At 34.6% G+C, this 27,826-nt stretch overlaps 2 protein-coding genes and 1 long non-coding RNA gene across 4 annotated transcripts; 1 reads left to right on the top strand and 2 right to left on the bottom strand.

Annotated features, from left to right (window-relative positions):
• Nucleotides 1–508: 508 nt before the first annotated feature.
• Nucleotides 509–14,838, bottom strand: LOC126828596 (uncharacterized). Its single transcript, XM_050558462.2, has 12 exons — nt 14,655–14,838; nt 11,290–11,472; nt 10,474–10,631; nt 9,963–10,076; nt 8,610–8,858; nt 7,408–7,614; nt 6,323–6,470; nt 5,487–5,667; nt 4,169–4,682; nt 3,527–3,735; nt 2,842–2,987; nt 509–2,039 (listed from the first exon to the last, which is right to left on the bottom strand). The coding sequence occupies exons 1-12, from the start codon at nt 14,746–14,748 to the stop codon at nt 1,897–1,899; spliced, it is 2,346 nt and encodes a 781-aa protein (XP_050414419.2). The 5' UTR covers nt 14,749–14,838; the 3' UTR covers nt 509–1,896.
• Nucleotides 14,839–15,690: 852 nt separating this feature from the next.
• On the top strand, nt 15,691–19,422 carry LOC126828598 (uncharacterized). The gene is made up of 4 exons (XR_007683165.2): nt 15,691–15,715; nt 17,380–17,489; nt 18,929–19,008; nt 19,266–19,422. It is a non-coding gene; the product is annotated as an uncharacterized LOC126828598 (long non-coding RNA).
• Nucleotides 19,423–21,589: 2,167 nt separating this feature from the next.
• On the bottom strand, nt 21,590–27,735 carry LOC126827298 (haloacid dehalogenase-like hydrolase domain-containing 5). 2 transcript variants are annotated; one of them, XM_050556568.2, is made up of 9 exons: nt 27,578–27,735; nt 27,090–27,136; nt 26,219–26,413; nt 25,866–25,978; nt 25,557–25,647; nt 24,934–25,157; nt 24,652–24,697; nt 24,017–24,159; nt 21,590–23,351 (listed from the first exon to the last, which is right to left on the bottom strand). In XM_050556568.2, the coding sequence occupies exons 1-9, from the start codon at nt 27,621–27,623 to the stop codon at nt 22,964–22,966; spliced, it is 1,293 nt and encodes a 430-aa protein (XP_050412525.1). In that variant the 5' UTR covers nt 27,624–27,735; the 3' UTR covers nt 21,590–22,963. The 2 variants fall into 2 exon arrangements, with proteins under 2 accessions (XP_050412525.1, XP_050412526.1); XM_050556569.2 differs by lacking the exons at nt 21,590–23,351; nt 24,017–24,159; nt 24,652–24,697 and having other exon boundaries at nt 24,930–25,157.
• Nucleotides 27,736–27,826: the final 91 nt, after the last annotated feature.

The raw sequence follows: 27,826 nt of genomic DNA on the forward strand, positions 1-27,826 counted from the left end.
TGTTTGTAGTCTGACTCCTATGCCAAAATTAATTCTATTAATTTCTAAGCGTTTGATTGGATTTCGTTGGAAAAACTCATTTGGTTTTGAATTGTTAGTTTTGATTTATATAGAATTACAGCTATGAAGTTTGTCTACAACAAAAGATTACATTTACACTTAAAACTTGATTACTTACACACAAACCTTATCACTAAAATCATTAAAACAAAAACTTAATATCTAATCACCATGCATACTTATTTTACAACTAAAACAATTTGTGTTATTAATTTGCCAATACTTAAATTAATTTAAATTTTGTGAATTTTTTTTTAGTAATGCTAATAGTTCATATAAACATGATATGAAACCAAATACATGTATTTAAATTGTATTTTAATTACACATAATCAAACTGTATTTTAATTACACATAATCAAACTGTATTTTAATTACACATAATCAAACTGTATTTTAATTACACATAATCAAACTGTATTTTAATTACACATAATCAAACTGTATTTTAATTACACATAATAAAAATTGTATTTTGATAACACATTATTCAATCAAACTGTATTTTAATTACACATTATTCAAATTGTATTTTAATTACAGAAAAAAAGCTATCTTACAGGTGCATGTGTTGATCATACACAATTCCAAAAGCTGTACCTTCTTGGTTACATCAGTAATTATATATACTCTGAACATCTGTACAGTATTTATATATACTGTTTATACAAACACTAACCTAAACAACCAGATCCCCAACTCATAAAGAATTTACTAAAAACAACCTTTAACCCTTTGGCACCCCAGTTCCCTCAAAAAATTAGAGAAAAGTTTGTAGCACACATCTGCCACTACTGCTCCCTAGACAGTCGCTTCAGTATACAGTCCTTAAAGATACATTATGTAAGAATTGGATAAACAGCTAGTTTTTCTTGCTATAATAGTTCCAAAATAAATAATGAAAAATGAATATATTAAAAACATCATTCAAATTACTTTATTCTGGGTGGAGTTATCAGTGCTGGAAGATGTACCGTAGATCGTTTATTGTCATTGCAATGGTACAAAGTCTCAATTATCCATTTTCTCATTACATTTTTAAATCTCTTACATAATGTATCTTTAAATAGGTTACACTATAAATGTTATGTTTCAGGCACCAGGGAAAGTAGTAATCGTAGAGGGTTTGGGCGGGATAGGTGCTAACGGGTTAGTATGCTTGTAAAAATATTTCACTTAGGACAATTTCAATGCCAAAACAGGTCTGTGTTGCATTACATTTTCAAAACTTTTAAAACAGCAAAATTACAGGTTTTCAAATGTTTATAAATATTTTTTGTTCTCTGGATATGGATTTAGGATCTGGAATGCAAAACTTGCTGCCCTTAAATCATAGTTTGATTGTATACAATGTGAATTTGATGTTTTACAAAAAGGGAGGAAACTTATATAATCTCTAGAACTTCTAAACAAATAAACTCAATCAAAACATAAAAACAAATATCAGAAATAAAACGAAATGAAATTGACATTTTACTTAAATTAGATTGGGGCATACACTACAATAGTGTGTCCTGGATTTCTGAAGAGATGCCAGGTGTGAGACACAATAAGATATTTTTCAACTATCATCATTAAAATTGTTGATATCAAAGGAGGGCATAGGGCATGTTTTTGACAGCGTAAAAGTTTTTGACTACTGCCCCATGCCCCCTCCCCCACAATATGCCACTCCTGGATAATACATACATACAGTACATACAAAATATCAAATTACAATATTTAAATACTCTATTTTCAGTGTAATCTCAAAAATAAATAAAAATAATAACATTAACTTAAAAAAAAAATGTTGGCTGAACATTCTCGACGGATGAAGTATGCATGAATGAAAATTTAAACCTTCTCTATTGATTTTTGTTGAACTTTGATATGTAGGTTGATGACATGCGTTAAAACTTCATCAACCGGAGTATTTGGCCCAACTTTAGATATGGCAAGAAGTAAATATTTCTTTAATTCCATACAAAACGTTGCATCTGAAATGAAATAAAAAAAAGTTTTTTTTTAAAATTCACTCAAGAGGATCTGAATATTTTTCACCGTGCCAAAAAGGACGTAAAATTGACAAGCATGACCTTAGTTTAACTTAATTAAAGTTAAATAGTACCTTTTTTGGCTTGGTACATGTATCTTACTTTTTGTCTTTAGTTACAAGATAATTAACTATTACATTTCCTCATCCACAATGATTGTCTTACATAATGTATAAAACAGCTTTCAGTAGGCCCATTAATAAACATAAGAAAAATTGTAAAGGATATAAAAAAACCCAACAAATACATATCCGAATGAAAGTTTTATATCCAGAATAAAAGGTTGAAGTTGATGAAAATCTTTACAGACCTTTATATTAAGGCAATAAAACAAACTAATGAAGCAAACGGTTTAACCAATTTTTGGCATAAAACAGTTACCATACAAAATTTGATATAATTCATTCTTGTACCTCATTAAACAATCACAACATGTTTTAACAGATTTTGTCAAGAGTTTTGTCCTTTTATTAGTTGGAACGTAAATTGGAAGACAGTAATTTGCAATCAAAATATTCTTAAAGTCAATAACTTTGTGCTGTAGAGTATTCACAAGAAATTGTGGTTGGATGCCGGATGTGGGTTATAAAAATAACCTAGTCAAACCACATTCCTGCTCTCTACCTAGTATGTTAGCTCAGATACAAACAACCCTGTATTAATAACATTGCATAGATTCTTCAATGCACAACTGTTACTGTATTGACCGAGTGACCAGTTTTTCTCAAATATATCATTCACTTACCTTCAACTGCTTTACTTAACCTTTCATCAATCAGACAATCACCAATAAACTGACAACTTAGTTTTTGGGTAGATAACTCTGGATTCTTTTCAAATAATTTCACAACACTCTTTATTGAGCCTTGAATCAACTCATATGCAACAGATCTGTAAAGAAAGAACAATAAGCCTACTTACAAAAGTACAATGAAATTGATTGTGATCCCACATGGCATAATATGATAAATATTGCCCACAGTCATAACAGAATCTTATTTGAAGCAATGATTTTCCCTGACCGGAGAGGGGAAGTGAAATGGGGTTTAACGCCCACATGACACAAACTAGTTCATTTTGGGACGAACATAGTGTTTGATTATATTTCAATAATTTGCTTGCAGTGAGAGAAAACCGTAGGACCCGGAGAGAAAACCGTAGGACCCGGAGAAAAAACACAAAGTTCGACAGGCGAACCTACTAATTGTCACGTACAACCGGGAATTGGAACCACGCCAGTTAACTCAATGACATGCGCTAACCATTCGGCTATCCATACCCCCTTCCCCGATTGGTTCTTATGATGCTTACAATTTGGTAATTTTTAAAAACTACTGTCCATTCACTTGTATTTGTCAGCGATATCACTCTGGGTTAAAGTGGATGTTTACCTCTATTATATACTTCTACATAAAATTGTAGAAATTTACCTGTATCTTACAGCATCAATAACAGAAATAGCAACAGATGGATCCAGATCCATTAGAGTTATCTCCTCTTTGTACTGATTCTTCACAAACTCTAATAATGCTTTAGGAAATTTGTTATTTGTAAACATTTCTCTGATCGGTTGACCTATGAGTTTTAAAGCTACAGATTCTTCCCCATCAAAGGCAAGGGAACAAACATGGCATACAATCTGAAATTTAAGGAATATTTTTTTTTTATAACTTGTAATTTAGAATTCTACCTGCTTCATTCTCTATATATATATGTATCACTGAATGATCCCCCATACATGTATGTACGATTGTTGTAATATAAACAGCTGTAATTTGTAGAATTTGTGATTCACACACGACATGTCAGTGGAGCTAAACAGAGGGCCTGACAAGGGTGTCTAGTCATCTGGATGGGATTATAAACCGAGGTCCCATGCACTTGTTTACCTGCAAGTAAAAGAACCCTTGGCAGTAGAAATTTATCCAAAAGTAGACGGAAACGCCGCTGTTCGGACAAAAGTTTCCTCATGGCACCCTGCATGACGTGTACCCGTCATCATAAGGCCAGTTGGTGCAGAAAAGTAAGAAATTAAACCCATTTTATTTTTCACATTGTTAATTCATACTTACCACCGATTTCAATAACTTGTTCAATATCTTAATATCTGAATTGGATAATTTGTCACACCTTAATTCTATAACTTCACGTTTATTTACTATGTCTTTTTTATTCATGTCAGTTATAACAGATTCATTATTTTCATCTGTCTTATCACTTATGCCATTAATATGTTTCGAATTGTCTCCCATCTCAAGACTGTCTTTAGTTTTTAGTGTTATATCCAAGAGAGAATCACTATCCAAAGCTTTTCCTGTGTGTGGATCATAAAAAACTCTTGAACACACTTCGATACCACTTTCATCTGCAATTGTAGATGTATCACTAACAGTTGAAGACACCGAAGATAAGAAATCATCTTTTTCGTCAAATTGTACTCTCCTGTCTGGTGTTCGTAGGTTTTCGAAAGATCGTGTTCGTTTTAAAATACTGGTTAATGGTTCATCTTCTTCCCTTTCTTCATCACTAAGTTGATTTTTTAAGTCGTTTTCTAAACTCTGTTCATACCACTGACTTTTTCTCTGTCTGCAAAACAAATAAAAAAGAAATGAAATGAAATGGGGTTGAATGTCCTACCGTTCTGCTCCAATGGGGCTAATGAAGATGGGCATACGCCATACAGTGTGCTATAAAGGAAATTTTCCTTGGGCAGCGACACCATGGCGTGCTCCAACGGGGCTAATGAAGATGGGCATACGGCATACAGTGTGCTATAAAGGAAATTTTCAGGGCAGCGGCACTATGGCCTACTCTTATATCGAATTCCAACGGCTAAGGTATCTTTAATGTGCACGCCAATGTATACACTGGACCTCAGCTTTTAGTCCCATTCAAACGAGTAGACAGCTGTGCTTGTCAGGCCTTCCCTCCTGCAACACCGATAAGGGGAAAATCTCAATGAATTTTCTCAGCCAATGCAGGGATCGGACATTACACATCCAGGCTAGCAAGCCAGCACATAACAACTTTGAACGATATGTACGGAATTCTAGTAACATAACTGAGTTTAAGCGAGGAAGTCTAGTAACATAACTGACTTTTAGTGCGGAAGTCTAGTAACATAATTTACTTTAAGAGCGGAAGTCTAGTAACATAAGTTACTTTAAGAGCGGAAGTCTCGTAACATAAGTTACTTTAAGTGCAAAAGTTTAGGAACATAAGTTACTTTAAGTGCAAAAGACTAGTAACATAACTTCACTTTAAGTGCAAAAGACTAGTAACATAACTTCACTTTAAGTGCGGAAGTCTAGTATCATAACTGACTTTAAGTGTGAAAGTTCGGTAACATAACATACTTTAACTTTAAGAGCAAAAGTCTAGTAAACTTACTTTAAGTGAGGAAGTCTAGCAAAGACATACAGAAATCTTCTCCCTTCTCGCTTTACACCTAGATCTGTTGAAAAGTTCTTCATGGCTTCCTGTATTATACTGGTACAACTCCAGCTGATAGTATCTAGTATTACTAGAAACTTGTCTAATCCTTGTAATATATCTACACTACATTCACAATCTACAAAACAAAATAATATCATAAACACATATATAAATCACTATAACTTTCAAACACTGCTTATTCTCTTTCTGCAATTCTAAATGGTAACTAGATTCAGACCCAGTAGATTCGTCATTTGTGTTCAACAACATCCTGATCAAGTATTTTTCTACATTAGTGATTGGAACAATACAATAACTGGAGAAATTATCTAATTTGTATTGTCAATTGTTTTTCGAAAAGGAGAAAAACCAAATGGGTTTTATATGTCTTGTTAATAAAATACTTTGGTCATATAGAGACTAGCAAAACATTATATGTTGTGTATACTCAGTCAAATTATCAGTGTCCAGGTTTTTTTTTATGTGCACTACGTGTTCACAGGTGAATTCTTTTTCTTTTTATCCTATCTGAATCACGAGGAAACACTTTACTTAGGCACTACCCCTGACAAGAGGGAACCAGGCTTGTAAACTCCTGAGATTCTGCTCAGCTCATGTCAGTTTTGAAGTAAACTTAGTCCATGTCAGTATTTATAGTTTTGCTTTGAAGCAAACTTTGCCCATGTCAGTGTTTATAGCTTTGAAGCAAACTTAGCCTACATGTATATTCAAAGCATGATTTAATATCACACGTTTTGTAATAGTTCACGGTAAAGTAACAGATGACCTACCATCATCTATGACCTGACTAGCAGTGTCATACAGCGTTGTACTTAGATTAGATAAGACACGACACCCAGACTGTACAATCGTGAGATTCTTAGCATGATGTTGTATAGATAGCGAGATAACTTCTATACCACCTTCATGTAATGGAGGCTGAAATAAAAAATGAATTAAAATTCTTTAAAGCAGTTGTTCACTCTCCGAGTTCATCAGGGAAAGGGATATTGATAAGTGAGAGAGATTAATGTCCAGTCAATACAAACTAGGTCATATTGGGACTAACATATGTAAAAAATATTTTCTTCATTTCAACACTTTACATACGTACAGGGGACTATTGCAGTAGCAGGAAATGGTTAGGTGGGCGACCAAGCCCAGAGTTAACAAAGCATTCTCAGACTTAAGAATTTATTTAACTTTCAATCACCATTTATGAGAAAAATGTTTGATCCAGAAACACAAATGTTTGCACATTCTTTCTTATTTATGTACTTGATACATTAAAACAACAAAAGTTTTATAGGGGGCTATATTCTAGTTAAAATAAGGCAAACAGTTTTGAGTTAATTCTGAACTTAAGTCTGAGATTGCTTTGTGAACTCAGGGCTATATTTCTTGTTACATACATGCACTGACACTGGGACCCCTTTATACCTTTTTAATTGGAGAGAGAGAGAGAGAGAAATGGGGTTTAACGTTCACTCGACACAAACTAGGTCATTTCGGGACTAACATATGATTTAATTTTATTTCAATAATTCGCTTGCGCGTAGGGGTCTTTAGCAGTGGGAGGAAACCGGAGGACCCGGAGAAAACCCACGAGGTTGGACAGGCGACCCTACTCCTTGTCACGTACAACCGGGGATTCGAAACCACGCCAGTCGACTCAATGACAGACTGTATGATACAGCGTGCGCACGCTAACCATTCAGCCATCCAACCCCCCTTTTTAATTGGAGTTGTCAATAAAACTCCAACATGACAGCATATAAGGTTAAATTCAGAGTTTAAAATAAACATTACCAAAAGACCTTTCATTTAAATTTAGAATATGAAGAAACAGTTTAAAAGTATTTTTATAATTGTTTACCTTTTCCGTAATATCAGGTTTAAAAGTGGCTATTTTGACTAGAATATCCAGCCCAAACTGTTGAACGTCTGTTTTGTCGAGGTATGCGGTCATACTGCCGAGAATAGCTGCCACAGATTGATGATATATCAAAGCTGGGAGATTATCTGGTACGTGACTTATAGCACGTAACAACTGTAAACATAATACAACATGAGACAACGGATCCTGAAAATATACAAAAACATTCAAAATAGTACTTAATGATATTGGTTGATTTTATCTTTATACTTTGTCTTGTCCGCAGGTTTTGTTTTATCGGTTTAGTTTGTGTTTAGTGCAGTCTTCCTGCACTTATTGTTATAGGAAAGTTTTGTTTTTATAATTTATAACTTTGAATGGGGTTCTGCTAATTCCTCTCTCATATTTTCATGATTGGATATAGGCTAGGACTCAAACAAAATGGTTAATTATCAATTAAACAATCTTATAAACTGCAAATATTTGGATAAATAAAAATTCCCAACCAAGTACCCATGACACAGAACAATAATAATAATCATGGCTCCATGATTTGGTGTCCTTAACAGATGATATAAACAAACACCAGCACCATCTATAAAATTCTTGGATAAAATTTTTTGATGCCAGGATATTATCTACCGTTGATATTTTGGTTTTGCTTCTTTAATTAAGTGTTAAACAAGCGTTGATTACAGCCTTAAAAATTAGACATTATCCAAAAAAGCGCCAATCTGGTTAAAACACAGATCCTATTTCATTTTGTTTTTATAGTTCAAAATTTCGTTTTACTTGTCTTTACTACACTTGGATCTGGAAGAGTTGTTATTTAACTCGTGTTCTGAAAGGTGTCGGAGATAAGCCAATGAAACGGTCTGTTACGGCGAGCTTTAGGCGTGTTTTTCACGGAACTGTGGGTAATCCACTAGTAACATCAATGCTGATTGGTTAATCAAATGTCTGACGTCATAGGGTCATAAGTCGGTCTTTTGACCCCTGACGTGACCTATCGCTATAAATTGTCAGATCTTCATGTAGTGTAGGCCATCGAAAGTATAAAAAAAACGAAACAAAATATAGATCTGTATTTTAATCAGATTGAAAAAGCGCATAATCAGGATGGGTGACTTTAATTTTTTGGTCTTACAGTATTATATGAGATTTGTTAGGATTTTAAAATAAAACTTCAAAATCAAACGTACCAAAAATTGTTTCAATATTTCTACTAACAAATAAATAATAGGAGTATGGAATGGCTTTCCTTTTTCTTCTTCGGGAGTATCGGCTAACTCTTTAGCGAATTCACGTAGAAAACTTTCTAAAATATCTCTCCGATGTACAGCTACATCTTGAAATGTTTTAAAAATTTGGTCAACTAGGATAGGATTTAATTTGGTATCTGTGAACAGGTGAACCTGACGATTGAGGTAACTTGCTGATAAATTGGCAATCTGGAATAAAAATAACAACTGCAAAAATAATCGGAAACTTGATGGTTAGCAATCTGTTTTAAGAAGTGTGTGGGGAAGCCATTTAAAGGAAATGAAATGACATGGGGTTTTAATGTCCTAGTGAACTGCTCCTATACTGGGCTAATGAAGACGTGCATACGTCATACAGTGTGCTATGAGGGAAATTTTGCCTGGACAGCAGCACTACGGCCTACTCTTACATCGAATTCCAACTGCCACAGGATCTTTTATGTGCACGCTCAAAGGTCTTATAATTAGTTGTTACTTGTTTTTGTATATAAACCGTGCATGCCAATGTGTACATGGGATCACAGTTTTTCGTACCATCCGAACTGCTAGACAGCTGTCCTTGTCAGGCCCTCCATCCTGCACCACCATTCAATGGAACAAAATCATAATATGGAAACTATTATAATTAAAGCGATGTTTTGCTGAGCGTTCTCTCAGTGTTATCAAGCAAGTAATTACAGTGTCGTGATAAGAACATTATGCCTAAAGTGAACTGAAATGAGGTTTAACGGCCTACTGTACTGCTCTGACTGGGCTAATGAAGACAAGCATATGCCACAGTGTGCTATGGGGACAATAAATTATTGTGCCTAGACAGCAGCACAACAGCCTTTTTTTATATCAAATTCCAACTGCCAAGGGATCTTTTACGTGTACGCCAATGTGTACACGGGACCTTCACGCTCAAAGGCCTTATTGGGTAATTAGTTGTTACTTGTTTTTGTATATAAACCTTCACTATATTATATTCATCATCATTTGTTTGATAACGCTGAAAGAATCCTCAACGAAACACCACTTTGATTAAATTAGTAATACTAATTGTGTTGCATATAATGTGTTTGTGTTTATTACATGTGTCAATTTCTAAATGTCACTCAAAGAAGATGTTATGAAATTGCCTCCCATGCAATACCATCATCCTATACACAGGGTTGGGTTGTGGTTAGATGTGTACATGTAGCAGAGAATTATTGTATATTGATCAATGTGTGCCATTTAATACAACCAATAGTTTCTATATGTTGCACAAAATAAGTATATTATAATTATAAAGAGAATGCTAAATAATACCTGTTCAGGAGTCTGTAATTGACAAATAAGTTCTTCCTCCATGCTAGGTGGATGAGCTAAACACCATTCTTCAGATAGTCTTTCTTCATCATTTAATACTAATTCACTCATTACCTACAAAAAAATATTTTCAAAATTTTAACATTTAATATCTTCCAATATCTACAACGTTGAGTCTAACCAGGGTTACTCTCTCAGATGAAATGGAGAGAGAGAGAGAGAGACAGAGAGAGAGAGAGAGGATGGGGTTTAATATCCACTCGACACAAACTAAGTCATTGCGAGATTAACACATGGTTCTTTAGTAGTGGGAGGAAACCGGAGGACCCGGAGAAAACCTACAGAGACTTAATTGGTTTCAGGCTGCTTAGGAATATACTGTTACCTTGGGTAAGAATTATATAATTTAGTCTAATTTTCTTGAAATAACCAGAGTTATTTAGTACAAATACAAAATGGTAAATTTTCCATATATCCTATGACGAAATCCATCAATAACAAAGTATCTGACCTTATCTGGTGAACTGTCTTCATCAGGTGATCTTGTAGGTTTATCTGGTGGGTTAGTTCTAACATGAACTCCAGGTGTAGGAGGTAGATGACGTCTATGTCTAGGTATAGGACCATCTATAAATTCCAACAATTTATCACCAATTTCTATCTTAGAACCTAAAAAATGTGAAATAACATACTATAACCAATAGAAATACTTCATTAGATTTCACACTGTACAATCTTCATGACCAAACTTGAGTATCAAATTTTCTCTTCTATCCTTGGATGGGAGATGGGAACTATCCAGTGCCCAGTGGTGCAGTGTGGTGTTTCTGAAGTCCAGGCCTTAAGTTTGCAGTACCCATCCCTTGATAAAATCATATAACACAGTTAAACAAACAGTATCCTTTTACTGCTCTGACAAAAAAAAACAACTGTTTTTTAATGTAACAGATCAAAAGTGTTGCCACTACAAAACTGCCCCTTTTGCCCTCTATACTTTTATTTCCTCCTGAATGTATCAGACCACAAAAGATACCAGTCTTATTAAATCCTTGACTCTAGCCATAACCAATTTGAACATAAATATGTTACCTGAATTTTCATAATTTCTTAATTTAGAGTACCATAATCTGATTCTGAAATGGCTGTATTGCTGTTTGTTTCAGAGTGATGTAGGTTATAATTTAACATTAAATACAACAATATACTAAATCGAAATTAAATTTAATATTTTTGTTGTTCCAACAGCCTGACTCTTAAAAAACACTATGACTCAATTGTGAAACCAAAACTATCCGTCACTACAATAGATAAATATCTACATTATTACCTGTTATAAGATTAGTTTCTGCTGTAATAACCTCATCATTGATTAAACAAGGAAGGTCTTTGGTACTGGGTGTTAGAGATGAACCTTCTGTCTGCCATATGGTTAATACAAATAATGGTAAACAAATATCACTTTCCTCTGCCCATCGTTGACACCATGACAATTTCTCATCAGTTGTCAGACCTTTATACGTCAGAAAAAAACAATGTGGTTATCACATGAAAATAGTGATGAATTTGAAGTGTACTAAAGGCTGACAATACAGGAGAATGATACAACATAATTAGAAAGGGGAAGGAAGTTATTCACTCATATATTTGACAAATAACCGTGATAATCAGAATCATGTCATGTCATTATTATATACTATTACTCACATTGAATGCTGATTTTACTTTCAAATATTTTTAGGCATTATTCAAATGCTATTTAATTCAATTCAAATGATCAATCTTTTTTCTTTTTTTTTGTATACATGTATAATCAAATTTCTAGAAATTATAAAGCTTTCAAATCATTATCATTACATTCCATTATCTGTTTGTGTATTTTGGGATATTAGCTGATTGCATTGAATTAATATTACTAAAGTATATGAGACAAATAACAGACTAATTTCCATTAGTTTTAATTGACATGGAAGAAAAAATACTAAAAATTCAGTTCAAACAGACTTTGAATTTGAATATTAGAATATTTTTCTGGATTCTATAATATTCTTATCATTTTTACAATATTCAATTTTTAATCATTCCAAATGTTTTTTCCCATAAAATACACATTATGCGAAACTGTGCCAATGAATATAATATAGTTCTAATATTAAAAATAATACAATGCATAATTTCTTATCAGTTCAAATGTTTAAAAAATTTTTTTTAATTTTTTCCACTCAAACCATTATGTGAAACAGTGCAGATAAACAATAATTCACTGTATCACAGTATTTAAAGATAAATTGTCTCAACAGTAGAGAAACTAAATACATAAACACTGATTCGAAAATATATTCAAACCACTGACAAAAATATATTTCTTGCTAAAAACATTACATTTCATGAGCTACATGTATGAATGTAAACTTTTATTCAATTTCAAATTCCTGTGTTGAAATTTAAGGATTTATGTCTTATTTCATTTATTTTGAGTTTTCTATGGACGTTCATAAGAGATATCAAATTGTTAGTTTAAAATAAGTTTTAAGGTTACATAAGATGACATAATTAACCTTGAGGGAACATGTCATCTTTAATGCATCTAACCCACTATCTAAAAGAAAAAATACCTCCTTGCTTAATACCTAGCTGATTCTGAGGAAGAAATTCATTTTTTGTACAATCTTATTTTTTTTCAATTTAGCAAATCCAAAATCACTTATGTCCGTGCTTACAGTTTGATCTTTTACATTTCATCATAGCTGAATAGGTGTGAATATATTTCACTGAAGCAAGCATTGTTGTAAATTTAACATCAACGAAAGTCATGATTAAATAATTAATGTGTTATATATCAAACAAACCATACTATGCTTAATGATGGTGTGTGATCAAAACAGATCAATGCCTAACTTATTGGGGATTTATTTAACATACATTATGCAAGAGCTAAATCTACCTATTGCAGGTCTTTCTCTGGGCATGAATTGTTATCTAAATTATTAATTAGACATTAATTAACTTATCCAGACCATAATCAACTCTCAATGTCATCGGTAGTCTGCGATATTTACTGGATTAGGATCCAATATGTTGCTCTATGCTCATTCATGATTAAATCAAGAAATGGATAATCGAGACCATGTATTTTATCGTACCGACTTTAGTAATGATGATCGAGGCTAGGCCCAAAATTTAATCGCTAGATTATTGGTTCAGAGTGGACCAATTTGATTGAAATTTTCAGCAAACTCCCTTTACATTATCTAGTTTTTAACTATCATAGTGAGGGAGAGAGAGAGAGAAAGAGAGAAATGAGGTTTACTGTTCACTCTACACAAACTAGGTCATTTCGAGACTAACAAGTAACATGTGGTTTAATTTTTTTTCAATAATTCTCTTGCGCGTACATGCAGGGGTCTTTAGCAGTGGGAGGAAACCGGAGGACAGGCGACCCTACTCCTTGTCACGTACAACCGGGGATTCGAAACCATGCCAGTTGACTCAATGACAGACCTTATGATACAGTGCGCACATGCTAACCATGCGCCATCCAACCCCCCTATTATAGTGAGAACTGCCAGCTCTTTATCTAATCTTCCATAATGTATCTTTAAGTACCATATATTATGAATCCTATCTGAAGCTCAATTGACCTTACTATGTATTAAATAACCTGTTGATATATTTACGACCGAACTACCATCTGCAACCAATTTGATCAATTAATAAAATCATGCTAATACAATCAAAATGGAAGTGTGTCCTAAATTTTGAGCAAGAAACATCATTGATTTATTTAAAGCAAATATTAATGTAAATGTTTACTTGACATTAACAGATGAAATAAGTAGATTTTGATTATTACAGACTACTTATTTTAACCTAATGTCTGAAACAGGTGACAGATTGTTGAATATATTTCAGCACAGAAATTTCTCCTGTACATATAAATGTATTTAGAAAAACTCTTATCAAATATATTTTGTAACTCAAGAACACAAGTACACTAAATATTCTAATCTCAATTTAAAGATTTCAAAAATGGCACATTTAGTTCTGTGTAATTAAATAAAATGAAACTGATGAATTTGCCTTTGATGATGGTAATTATAACAGCAGCAAAAATTGTAGAAGAAAAAGAAACCACATTCAACAATTATATTTTTAATTACATAATGTATAATCCAAGTGCCACATGATTTGTAAGTTTGTCTGGAACTTTATTAAGATGTCATCATGGTTCCCAATAATACATTGCATTGGAGAAATTTTATTATGCTGAATATAAACTGTTTCATTTTGTAAATATGATCATCTTTTGTGAAGGTTGACGTTGGTTGTAAATAAGAACACCTGATTGACAGTTCTAGGGAATGATCATTGTTTGGAATGGATATAGGCACTGGCAGTAAACCTACTGCTTTGAAATGCTTTGATAAACATAATCCCCAAAAGAGAAATCGTAGAATTCCTTATGACTGTGTCTGTACCTACTATAACTAAATGTGGCCAATGATTTTCAAAAAAATTATTGGATTCAGAATGTCGAATATAATTTGCAATTATAGACCTGTCCTTGCATTTTATGGTCGAATTTCCAAAAGTCTCAAGACTTTCGTGTACCATACGATACACTGGCAATTGAGTGAAGATTCGAGTGACACTGAGTGAATGACAATGACAGCGAATGCAAATCTCTAAACTTACCGACAGTAAATTCATTGGGTCCTTGCAAAGTAATTGTTTCTTCTGTAGTTAGACTCTTTAAAGAGACGACTTTCTTTCCGCCTGATTCATCCATTGTAAAATTAACAAATGACAAACGTTTAAAGCTACATTTCTAAATGGTAAACAAGATGTTAGTAAGTACATCAAAAATAAATTATCTATCAAACTAGTCACGTGCCTAATGTTTTGATGTCTGAATTTGATCTTTCGCGACAGGAGAGTTTTTTTGCAGTTACCTCCCTTTACTTGCCGAAGCCCATATTTTTCTTCACATGCCCGGGATATTTTCTCAATAGACTGTGTATATGACGGCATACGAGAGGGATATAATTTTAATATACACCATAAAACCTGATTGGCGCTAGCTCAGTTATTACCAGGTAGCCGCCAACCTTTTCCCGAGAAAGTACATGTATATGTCTAAATTCTCCAATGAGGTTTCCCCTTCCCAAGTGGTGCAGACGGAGGACCTGGCAAGGAACAGTGTCTAATCATTCGGATGGCACGAAAAACCGAGTTCCAGTACACGTGTTCACGTTGGCGTGCACGTAAAATAACCCGTATAGGTCATAGCCATTAAATTCAGTAGCTCTACACCACGAAGATTTTATGTAGAGACATTTTCATGGGTTTTTTTTTGGTTTTTTGTTTTGTTTTATTTATTTATTTATTTTTTTTTATTTTGGGGGGGGGGGCGAATGGTTAGCGCGTGCTAATATATGTAATTGAGTCAACTGGCGTGGTTTCGATTCCCAGGTTGTACGTGACAAGGGGTGGGGTCACCTGTCTAACACCGTGGGTTTTCTCCGCGCCCTCCGGTTTCCCCCCACTGCTAAAGACCCCTACGCGTAAGCGAATTATTGAAATAAAATTGAACCATGAGTTAATACCGAAGTGACCTAGTTTGTGTTGAGTGGACGCTAGCAATGTGACATTTATTCCCATAGAAATCTATGTTTATTTCTTTTTATTTACTATGAAAAATGTTTTAATTCGTGACGTAATTCTATCGTGACGTCAACCTTTGTAGGAATTTCAAGGTAAGTCATTCCAGTTTTCTAAAAAGATTAGACGATCGAATTATTAAGTTATGTAAGGAAAAATGAAAATGGCGCCGCTGCCGTTGTTAACCGCTCTACAAGAACCCAAATACAAATCTTTCGTAGACACGAAAATAGGGAACCGATAATGTACAAAATATACATATAGACTGTCCTTAGGAAATGGGAACTAACATAGCTATTATCTATTTTGTTGTGAACTTCTTGTCGGTTTCGTTATTCGTTCGTTATACGTGTATTGCGGTCCACTTGCATTTACTACTAGATAATTTAAAGTTGCAAATCCAGTTTACTCCATCCCCAAAACGAGTATCACTAGCTCTTGGATGAGTTCAACTTTGGTGCGCATTGGTCCCTTGCCCTTTACAAAAAATGTGAAAGGATCAGAAGTTATTGGATGAGTTTGACTTTGGTACGCACCAGACCTTACATTCTAGAGCTATAGCCCCTGCTTTTTAAGCAAAATATGAAATATGTATGAATTTATTGACACCCCAGAGGAACTACAAATTGTTGTCCCATTCTGATGAAACTTAACAAATATGTTAAGGATAAAAATAATTTTGAATGAGAGGACGAGGCTATTGATTTTACCTCTTCCGCATACATTTCATGGAAAATGTGGGCGTATTTTGATTACTAAGGGACACAGGGAAAGAGTGTGAGAAAAGCTCTATCCCGTCGTTGTTTTTTACTTACCTAATCTGTCATAGATACAACGGAAGTGAGATGGGGTTGAAACAAAGATCGACTGTTCAGTTAACTAATCGTGTGACTCTCACGTCTATATGTTAAAATCAGACCTCGTTATATGTAATGGCATAATTACTTGCGTGCAATAACCTGAAGAAAGGAGAAGTTGCGGCCAAATTATTTGGGGGGGGGGGGGGAGGGTATAGTTGATATTTTGATTTTGTTTTCTTAATTAAATGTAAAATGAGCAATCTGAGTACATATTAGCTTGGATTAGGCCGTGAGAAATTTGAAATTATAGCGAAAAATGCAAATGGCACATCATGACTTAGCTCTTGACAATTTAACATTATTGATAACTGGTTTCTTGAAAAGTATAACCCATGGTCTTAAACCTGCAATAACATCTTCATCTAAAAACCGTCTAAGTGATCTCTACCTTTAAGTTCCAATGAGTTAGAAATAGAGAGTGACCTGGGGCCTTTTTCACGAAATTTTAACTAAGATTACATCCAAATTTGAGTAATTTGATTGGATAATATTAGATTGATTTTAGCCAATCAAAATTTAAGTATCTACTAAAATTGGATTTTATCTTTAGTTAAGATTTCGAGAAACAGGGCCCTGTACAATAACGGACTGGGCTAGTGAAGAGGGAAGATGCTAATTGTAGGCCGGTCGGGAAAGTTCGGGAATCTCCGGGACCATAATGGCCACTTTAAATATAAATGAGTATTTGGGGAATCTAATCCTAGCTCTCTTAAGAGGGGTATAAGGTAAACTGGATCCAAGATCGTCTTCTAAAAAATGTTAGGGTTAGGGTTAGTATTCCCCAAATTACTCATTTATATAAAGCGACCTTTGTGTAGAGTTGACAGTCATCCATAGCACAATATAAAAATAAAGATCCTAATCAGCCATTTCTTGATTTTGATATTTTATTTTTCCAGCGCGATTGGAATAAAATGGTTATGAAAGATGTTGTAGGTGAAACAATCTCACCCCATGGAACTTTGATAGATGATGATTATATTAACAGTGATTTCTATGCTCGAACAGCGTGTGTATATGTTTTATTTAATTGTTTTCATTAAATTTCCAAAATGTAAGAAATTGCTTTCATTATATTTTGAACATGCCAAAGATAAAGAATGAATATGGAACATACTAGGCCATACACTGCAGTTAAAATGGGCTCTATTTCAGTATCGCACCTCTACCAGTTCCCATGATCATAGAGACTTGAAATTTTCAGGGGGTATTCATGGGACCTAGCCATGACCTCACACCAAATTTCAGCCGAATCTGTCAATAACTTTTTATTTTACTGTAGTTTAGCTTATACGAGAGAAAGTTTATCCGATTTTGACGCCATTTTGTTTTTTGGCTATAGTGTATATAAAAAAAAGAAATTAGAAGTTCCTGACACAACCATTTTGAACCACGTTTAGCGTAATTGTCCTTCTCTTTCTATTTTTAAAAAAGATAAATATTTGTACTTTATCAAATTTAGTGAATATTTGTACAGAAACCATATTTGAAACTTGCGTAAACAGTGTCGACTGGTAAAAAAAAATGTCATACGGTCAGGCCGATTGGGGAGGAAATTTCCAATCGGAAAATTATCTATAGGGAATTCTGGGTTATAGCTGGGGTTACATGGTTCTACTACTGATGTTTTCAGTCTTGGATCGTTCTAAGGCATTCCTTTGAGCCAGTTGTTTAGTCATTTGTCTTGACTACAAAACAGTTACTGGCATATAACTTTACTGCACATAGCTTAACCTATAATAAACCAATTCCCATTGAAATAAAGGTGAAACATTATCGCATAATTATATGATTTGATAAAGCCCAACTGCTACGCGAAATTTCTGTCCATTTTAAAATGGCCGCGGAACCAAAATTAGAACACGGAAGTGATTTCACGTCTAAATGACAGAAAAACTATTGGTAATATAAGATTGCACTATTTGTAACATAATTACTTATTTCCATGCAATTATCACAATCTGTTTCGTTTTTTATAGTTCAAAATTTCGTTTTACTTGTCTTCACAACACTAGTATCTGGAAGAGTTGTTATATAACAGGCGTTCTTCTTGATGTGAGGAATTAGCCAATGAAACGGTCTGTTACCGCGAGTTCTTGGCGTGCTGTGCACATATCTGTGGGTAAACAACTAGAAACATCAACGCTGATTGATTAATCAATGTCAGACATCATATAGGGTCAAAAGCCATTCGTATGACCCCTGACGCGATCTCCCACTACAACTGGTCAGATCTCCATGTAGTAGAGGCCATCGAAAGTATAAAAACGAAACGAAATATCAATCTGTATTTTAATCTGAGTGCAATTATCACGGCTAAAAATATTGAAGCTAACCCCAAATCCCACCCCTGTGGAGGACTATTTATATGAGTCTCGAAAAGGCCCCAAAAGTCCAATATTTCAAATATTTCTTCAACTCCATTTTATGTTACTTTTTTGTTTCCAGGCCGCTCAGAAGAACACCGGGTAATCATAACCTGAGAACTATTGGGCCTGTAAGCCTGGATGATGGCGACACAGACGACGGTAAGTAAACATAATCTTGATTTTAATACAAATATGTAAAACTGGAAACATTTATAAAGAATGATCAGGAGCTTGTTTTAATTGAAACTGAAATGGGGTTTAACGTCCTACTTTTCTACTCCGACTAGGCTAATGAAGGCGGGCATATGCGACACAACGGCCTACTCTTAAATCGAATTCCAACTATGAATGGTGTGTAAATTTCACAACAATTATAATTACTGCCCTCAAAATTTATTCTTTTAATTTCATTCCAGATTATGAAGATGAAATGATCCTAAGTTCCGTTAGTATTTAATCTAAAGGAAAACATGGATCTACTCTAAACCCTTACGAATATGGCCTGTCCCAAAACAACTCTAAAAGAAATTTTAAAGAGTTTTTAATTATGAATTATTGTTTTGTTAGGATTTATTTGATTTAAGAATTTCCTTTCAGCTGTATCTTTGTATATTATACTTTTATTATTTTAATAATACATTTAAATGTTAACTGTATTTCAAACATAATATTAAAATGGAGAGCTTTGCTAGTTGCTTCAGTTGATCCGTTACCATAATTGAACCTCGGGGAACTGACTCAAATAACAGAAAATAAAGTTACAGTTGCCACTGACAGAGAGCGTGCTAACGTGGACATCAATTGATAATTGTGGTCTGCAGTCGTGCCACATGAAATGTACGGTATCCTGATATCTCTGAAACCGTTGACCAGATGTGGCTGAAACTTTGCCTACTCTGTTAATCTTATCATGATCTATAGGTTTCACATGAAATGTGTGATAACCCCATATCTCGGAAACTGCTAACCGGAAGTGGTCGATATTTGCCTATCCTGAGATATTATTAATGTTGTTATAATCTGTAACTTTCATGGACATCGGTTGATAACTGTGGTCTGCAGCCGTGTCACATGAAATGTGTGGTAAACGCTACTCTGAGATATTATTAATGGAAACATAATCTATATGTTTCAATGGAATCGGTTGAGTATTGCAGCCTTTCCACATGAAATATGTGATAACCTCATATCTCGGAAACTGCTAACCGGAAGAGGGCTAATTTTTGGCTACCCTGAGATATTATTAATATCATCATAATCGGTGAGTTTCTTTGAAATCGGTTGATTATTGCGGACTGTAGCCGTGCCACATGAAATGTGTGGTAACCCTATATCTCGGAAACTACGAAAAGGAAAGGACCGACATTTGGCTACTCAGAGATATTATCAATGTTATCATAATCTGTAAGTTTCATATAAATCGGGTAATAATTGCGATCTGCAGTTGTAAGGATATTTTGAAATTCTTGCTTACAACATGTTGCAAATAGCCACTACCATAATAAATACTGAATCCCAGGTACTGCGGTCAAAAATATCTCATATAAGCGCGTTGTTTGTTTTTTTTTAATAAAGTCGTATGCACCAAGCTGCTGTGAAACAGAGAAAGGGAGGATTGAGGAATATAAGGCAGCGTAACAAATAAAATATGAAATATACGGTATCTTTAAATCAGCAGAAATTATTCAATCGACATTAATTTTCTGGCTGCCAAAGATATACATCTGAACAAGTTCTTTCAATATTTACAATGAAATACGATTCCTGCAGTAAATTTTAAGAAGTCGTACGACGCAATGCAGAGACATTACCAGCAAACAAATCGTGAGACTTTATATGGCATTGGCAGCATCCATTCGTAAATAGCAGACAGATCAAAGTTTAGCCATTAAAAGTTCATAAACGTCGAGATATCACCGCTGGATATACATAACTAAATCGGTTTTTTTTCAGGGAGCCACGGCACCTGGCTCAGCGAGTAAAGCGTTGGCTCGGCTCAGTCTGGCGGTTAGGGTTTTAATCCCAGTGTTCATCGAGAAAGTCCCCCGGGTAGCGTACTTGTTATAATAAGAAGACGACGACCAATACTGACGGACGCGTTAAAATTTTGTAGATTGTCAAAAAAGGCTTTCCTTGAAATATGCCGAAAAATATAATGTTTTTGGTAGCAAATTATCCAGCGTTCGGTATCGTTGCATAGGTCATGCAATAGGTATCTCCCAGTTATAGTTCTGACTGGTTTACATTGTAAGTTACCTTAAAATAACCACTACAAAGGCCAGTGGAGGAGTCATTTCGGACTAATAGGTCCACAAACCATCTAAAGCAGTGATTCTCAACCAGTGTGCCTCAAGATCTTCCTAAGTGTGCTGCGAAATTTTGAACAGCGCACTAAGAAAATGCGAAAAACCACGTGATTCCAATTGTGTATTAATTGGTGTCTACTGGTAAGTTCATGGCTGTGTTTTTCTTTATTTAGTTGGAGTCATTCTATGTGTCTATGACTAGTCTGTGTTTACGGTTGTATGTCGTCTATGACTTGCCATGTTTTTATTTTGCAAAATTCAGATATTTTTCATATATATTTAGCCAGGTGTGCTGCTTTTTTTTTATGTGTTCCAAAGTGTGCCGTTGGTAAAAAGGGTTGAGAGCTACTGATCTATAGGTTTGGTGACGCTTCACCCTGTTCCAAATCTGGAGATAAAGCGTATTTCCGCTGGAGCCCACTTAAGATAAATACTGTATTTTTATATTTTATTCATTTCATATTTTATTAATATCAAAATTTACAAACACAATCACAGAAAATAATTTACAAGACATATATCATCATATCATCAGAATAAAAAAACTGTCTCACTTGTACACATTTTCTCTTTCTTTTACTAGTGCATTTATAACATATTTTCTCTCTCACTCAGAAATCACATAGGCTAACATTTACACACATGTATATATAAAATTAAGAAAACGACATTTATAACTCTTTTTTTTAAAATTTAACAAACGGTTTTATAAAAAATTAAATAGTTATACATGATTTATTCGACAAACAATTACACTGTATTAATAAATAAAAGAAAAATGGCGTTTATAATTAGTCTTCTTCTTACTTCATTCGACAAACACTCACACTCTCACTAATAATATTGATTAAAAGAAAAAACGCCTTATTATTTTGTCAATTTGTAAATACTAAGTTTAATGTCCTTATGTCACAATTCTTACAAACTTTAAAGAACCCATATATTCATGGGAAAAAAATCTCAAAATCAACTCTTTATGTACAGATATTTTGAAATTATAAAATAAATTAAGTTCTCTAAAAAAAAAATGAGGTAGATGAACTTGGTATTATGAAAATTGAAAGTCATCTAGGGTCATTTTAAAATTCACATTAATCTATACAAAACTCATGACATATACCTCTTTTTCAGAAAAAAAACAACAAATTCTATACATAAGTTCGTTTACACAATGCCCTATGCGTTGAAACATACCCAGTGATATACAATAATAAAAAAACAACAACATATAGTTTAAGACTTCCGTCCTAAAATCGATAATTTGTGTCTTCCTAATATACCCCATGCTTTGATCTTTGGTACATCTACCGCCAAATAAACTAGTACCACCGTACTATGGACAAGGTACTGACTATGACATCATCGTCGCCATCTTGGAAGTCCGCTATTCGATGTGCAATTGTCCAAGGCACAAGTATTCCAAGTTTGATATCGATGGTACATGAATTGGCTCAGCCTTAGACTTCTTTCGAAGTGCTTCGCCCCATGAAAATCAACCAGATGAGTAGCCGTTGGCGACTATTTCCTGCTCCAAAAATAAACTAACTAAACGAACGCTGACAAATAATTATAAAACATTGAAACATAGTTTCATTAAAACGAGACAAAAAGATCATAAGTGTCCATGATAATCACAGTTAGGAGAAATCCCTTCATATCTCAGCACCGGGTGGCCTCTCAATTAACCAATCATTACGCACTTCCGGCTGGAAAGCATCTGGTCCACAGAGAATGTAATTACTCTAGCACGATTGGCTGCATCACAATTAGCAGTATCTGTCTTCCATATAACACAATTAATACAGCGATTAATCAATTTCTACACTGTCACTTCTACTGATCTCTCTCTCAAGAATGTGTTGAATTCCATGATATACGTCACTAACATATTTGGATGGCATCGCAAGGTGTGGTTCGTCTGCAATGTCTCTATGTCCGTGATAAATAGGAACTTTGTGGGCATTCTGGTTGTCTGCTTCTACTTTGGATGGGTTGTAAACCCCCGTACCGACTAGCACACTATGGCACCGTTCGACGGTTTGTTCATGAAGATCCACATTGGATGGAATAAGTCTGGAAGTAGGTAAGGTGTTGACGGCGTCGTTGTCAGTGGAATTGCCGTTTTCGTGGTTGCTAAGAGATCGAATATATCTGTCGTACAGATTAGCACCCACGATATCAACATTTGGGTTATCACTGAAAATACAAATAAGAATTTATCAATAATTAAGCCCTTCATGAAAGAACATTACGAAACGTCCTAGAGAATTTAAACAGCGTTCGTCATCATTGGACCGGTCGGTTCAGAAAAGTAGGACGTTAAACCTCATTCAATTTCCTTCACTTTCCTTTAACTGCTGTTGTAATTTCCGTTGATTAAAAGTGCTAATTTTGGGTATCCGTCCACAATATTTTGTTTCCTAACACTATACTTTACCCAGGAGTAACCGAGATGTTCATTACACAGGCAATACCGCAAAATTTAAGCGTCCTACTCTGGGCTAATGAAGACGGGCATACAGTGTGCTATGAGGGAAACTTTGTCCGGACAACAGCACACTCTTATATCGACTGCCAAGAGATATTTTGCGTGCACGTCAGTGTATACACGGGACCTCAGTTTTTCGTCCCATCCAAACGAGTAGACAATGGTCCTTGTCAGGCCCTCCATCCTACACCACTAACAAGGGGACAGCAGAACGCAAAATCCCGACAAATACTGGGATCGAAACAGCGACCTCCAGGCTAGCGAGCCAGTGTCTTACTCACTGGATCACTGTGGCTCCCAAAATTCAACGGTGGCTAGCTGTTAGAGTTCCATATTTGTTTTTGGTTTTTTTCAAATAGCAAATTCTACTCACCCAATAAAATACAACTTCTTGATCTTTTTCTGTAGTCCCATCTGTTGAGCAATACGACTAATAGTGTGTTCAGCAAAACGATATGTTATTTCACAAGGTTTACCAATTAAAGCTGTATAGTGAATATCATGACCTGTTATTTTCTGAAAAATAAACGCAGAAATGTATAAATAATATTATTACCTTTATAAATATTAGTTATACAGTGAACCCGCGCTTAACGACCGACCAAGTATTACGGACCCCTCATGTATACGGCCATATTTAAATGAAACAATTCTTTTATTCGACATTTCTTACGCGTTGTGCTTGGTTATACCAGCAACTTACACGTTGTTCTCCGTAATACGGGCAACTTTCTATTACAGGTTACGACAGTTGAAGCAAGTATCATTCACTTGGTTGTTTTTCAAACAGGCGATAACGACCACGGATCAAAGCGATATCCAATCACTGTGGTCGTAGCAATTTAATGCACTGTTAATAAATAGACATACAATGTACTACAAATGTGAATGCCACTGGCTTATTAGGTATTTTGGTCGGTTTACCAAACATCCATAAGATAAATACAGCTATTGACAATCAGGCTATAGTTATTAGTATACAAGTATAATTATGTATATTATATTTACCCTATAGAGAGCTTCTAAACACAGTAAGAAGGCACCATGACCAAATCTGAAAATAAGCAGAATAAAAATGTAGATATTAAAAACACTATTCATGGAATAACTATGAAAAAAAACTATATTTAGCAAACACATCTAATATTTACTGTGCTCACGTAGAAAATGATATTGCCTGGAAAATTCAACAAAAATAAACCTAACTTTATACAACACATTTTTAGTTAATTAAAAAAAATTATTTCCCTTTGAATATAATATCTTTCTGAAATTGTTTATAATGCTCACCTTGGCATGCAAGCTTCAGCCATAAACTGGAGATCCATATTACAAGCAATAATAGGTAACTGGGGTACTTTATGAACGTCAGATGGAGCTGTGGTAGGCTTGCCTTCAGTCAGCAGTAAATCAATTAAAATCTGAAGATTGGACTCCCATCTCTGTGGTTCTCCAATCATTAAAACAGCTTCAACTCTTGGAAAGTTTGGGTTTTCGGTATAATGGCCCTTTGCCTGAAGAAAAGAAAGTGGACAGGATGTTTAACTTATGGAATTTAAACCCCTACAACGAATTTAGCCATGACCCAATTTTTGTATGGAATGTTTACTTCGATTTATCGTGTTCAAGAATAAACAAGTAGTGCTACACGTCCAAACAGAGAAATACAAAATGACACGGGGTTTTGCATCTTAATTTCCCGCCTACCCAAGAGTTCTTTACGAAAACGCCAACTAGTAGGATAGAAGCTTTCCCTTGCAAGGTCCTCCGCCCTGTACCCGCGCCACTTACAAACGGATACAACGGTGGACAATCTTGAGGAACGTTCTCTGCCAACACCTGGATCAAAATCAGGACCTCCGAGTTAGCGTGATACTCATTGAACCACAAGAGAAATATATAACTATACTTACAATAGCAACTCTGTTATCATGGTCAACCATATCTAACAATGGATAGGCTTTGGCTACTTCTTCAATAGTACATACGTTGGAGAAACCAAGACTGTTACATCGTCAAGGAATAATACCATATACATTTGTTTTAATTATCTTATTGAATTTAGACTTGATGCAAAAAATACGAACAAATAAATGTTACTTGCTGATCATAATCGGCCACACCAAGTCAAAAACCTTCTAACATTGTTTTTAAATACAAATTTTAAACTTTTTACTGGTTTTCGTAATTGTAAGAATAACAAACTCAGGTTTAAAGGATACTCTTCAGCAATTTCTGTACGATGTTCTTGACCAATAACCAACACGTGGCGATCGTGGTACTCTCTAAGTAACTTTGCGGGAGTTGGTGCATGAATGACGTTTTCTGGAGAGACCTGAAATACAATTCAAAAATGTTAACATAGCGAAATTGAAGTAGACGAAATTTACAACTTTCCCCTGTTGCGTTGTGTTGAGATATATTATGATTAAGTCTTACGCAGGCCAATATTTGTCATTTAGCCTGTGTATATGACTTTAAGTTCGCTAAATGTAGAATTTAGGCGAGTCATTTCTAAATGTATAAGTGGCAATTCTTAAAATTAGTATGATGACAAAAAAAGTGGGCTACTTACGGGCATATTAAACCATTTGCTAATCTGTGCTGCTTTATCATGGCTTCTGTTGGTAGCATTGGTAACGTAGGCGATCGGCACTCTCAAGTTTCCATCGCAATCCTTCAATCGTTCAATAGCTCTTACGGCGGGGTCGAGGGGCGTACTACCCCGGGCCAACACGCCATCCACATCAAATAGTATACCAAAATCGGGCTGTAAAATAGAAACACAAGAATTATCGTCTATTTTCTTTAAAAGTTATTTAATTTGTTATAAAAATAATACGCATGAAATTCTAACTACGTACGGTGTGGATAAAAGTTTCTTTGCAACAGTTCATTGTTGTTTAGTGTCTTCAAGTTCAATAAAATAAATGATGCCGTTCTTTTCACGCCGTGTCCAAACGGTGGGAAAATTATAGTCCATCGACCAATTATATTGCAGCTATCGACCACTAGCTGATCACGTGGGGTCTTTGTTGATACAATCAGCTGTTCAGCACGTGGAATCTGGAAGGTTGCTATGACCTACTATCGTCAGATCTGAGTCAATTTATGTGCCATCTAATTAATCAGACGCAGTAGCGTCTATTGACTGGTAGATTCTGTTATGACCCCTGTGAACTCCCAGTGTCAATAAGAACAAATGTCAGCGTTCGAGATTTCCGAAATCACTTTCTCAACAGCATAACTTTCTCCGCATGCTAACGACCAAAATGGCCATATTGCAATTTTGCACCAATTTTACATTGATTTTAGTTTTGTAAGCAGATTGCATTTCATTTGCACTTATTTTGTCTTAAGCAAATGGGTATAAAATGCAACTGATAAAAAAATAATCATAAATATATGATAAAAATGAAGAAACTTAAAAAATTATTTAAACTTACGTCATTTAGGACACTATCAAGATCCCCTGTTGATATGTCTGAATTATCTGAAAGAAATTAAGAGAACTTTAATAATAATAAACCAATACAACGCATAATCGGACCGATGTATGTCGATCGGTGACTGACTGTTAGCTACGAGAACGTCGTTAGAAACGTTGAGGTGAAGTCGGAGAGTCGGGACAAGTTGTATTTTTTTTATATATTAAATATAGGTAGTTGCATGGATTTATCACAATAAAAGACAATAAAAAAAAACAGATATAAAAAAAATAACAACAGACAAACAATTGTCAATTGTCAAGACAAACAATTGTCAATTGTCAAGACAAACAATTGTCAATTGCAGATTATTTCTGTTAATGTAGAAATCTTTGCATAGCCAATGACAATTCAAATCATAAAATATGCAATCGTGCAGAATGCTAATTAAATATTTATCACTATTTCGCAATATTCTGATAATATTCATTCATGCGAGTGCCTACCTGTTGAGTAACCATCATCCCTCGTGGGACTATCGTATTCTCTCATGATGTCAATGCACACAAATATTTCACAGTATAAAACAAAGTTTGACTTCCTTCCTCAAGTTTAAAATTTATTTCTAAGGAAGCGTCGAAATTTGTGTATTTTATAGCCAATAGGCATCCCTTTGTTTATCAGCAAAACAGACTAACACAAATTTCTGATTGGCTGACAAAGAGGTAGAGGGTCAAAGTTGAGCTTGCATACCA

This window comes from Patella vulgata, chromosome 7 (assembly GCF_932274485.2).
Source record: "Patella vulgata chromosome 7, xgPatVulg1.2, whole genome shotgun sequence".
Taxonomy (NCBI): Eukaryota; Metazoa; Mollusca; class Gastropoda; family Patellidae; genus Patella; species Patella vulgata.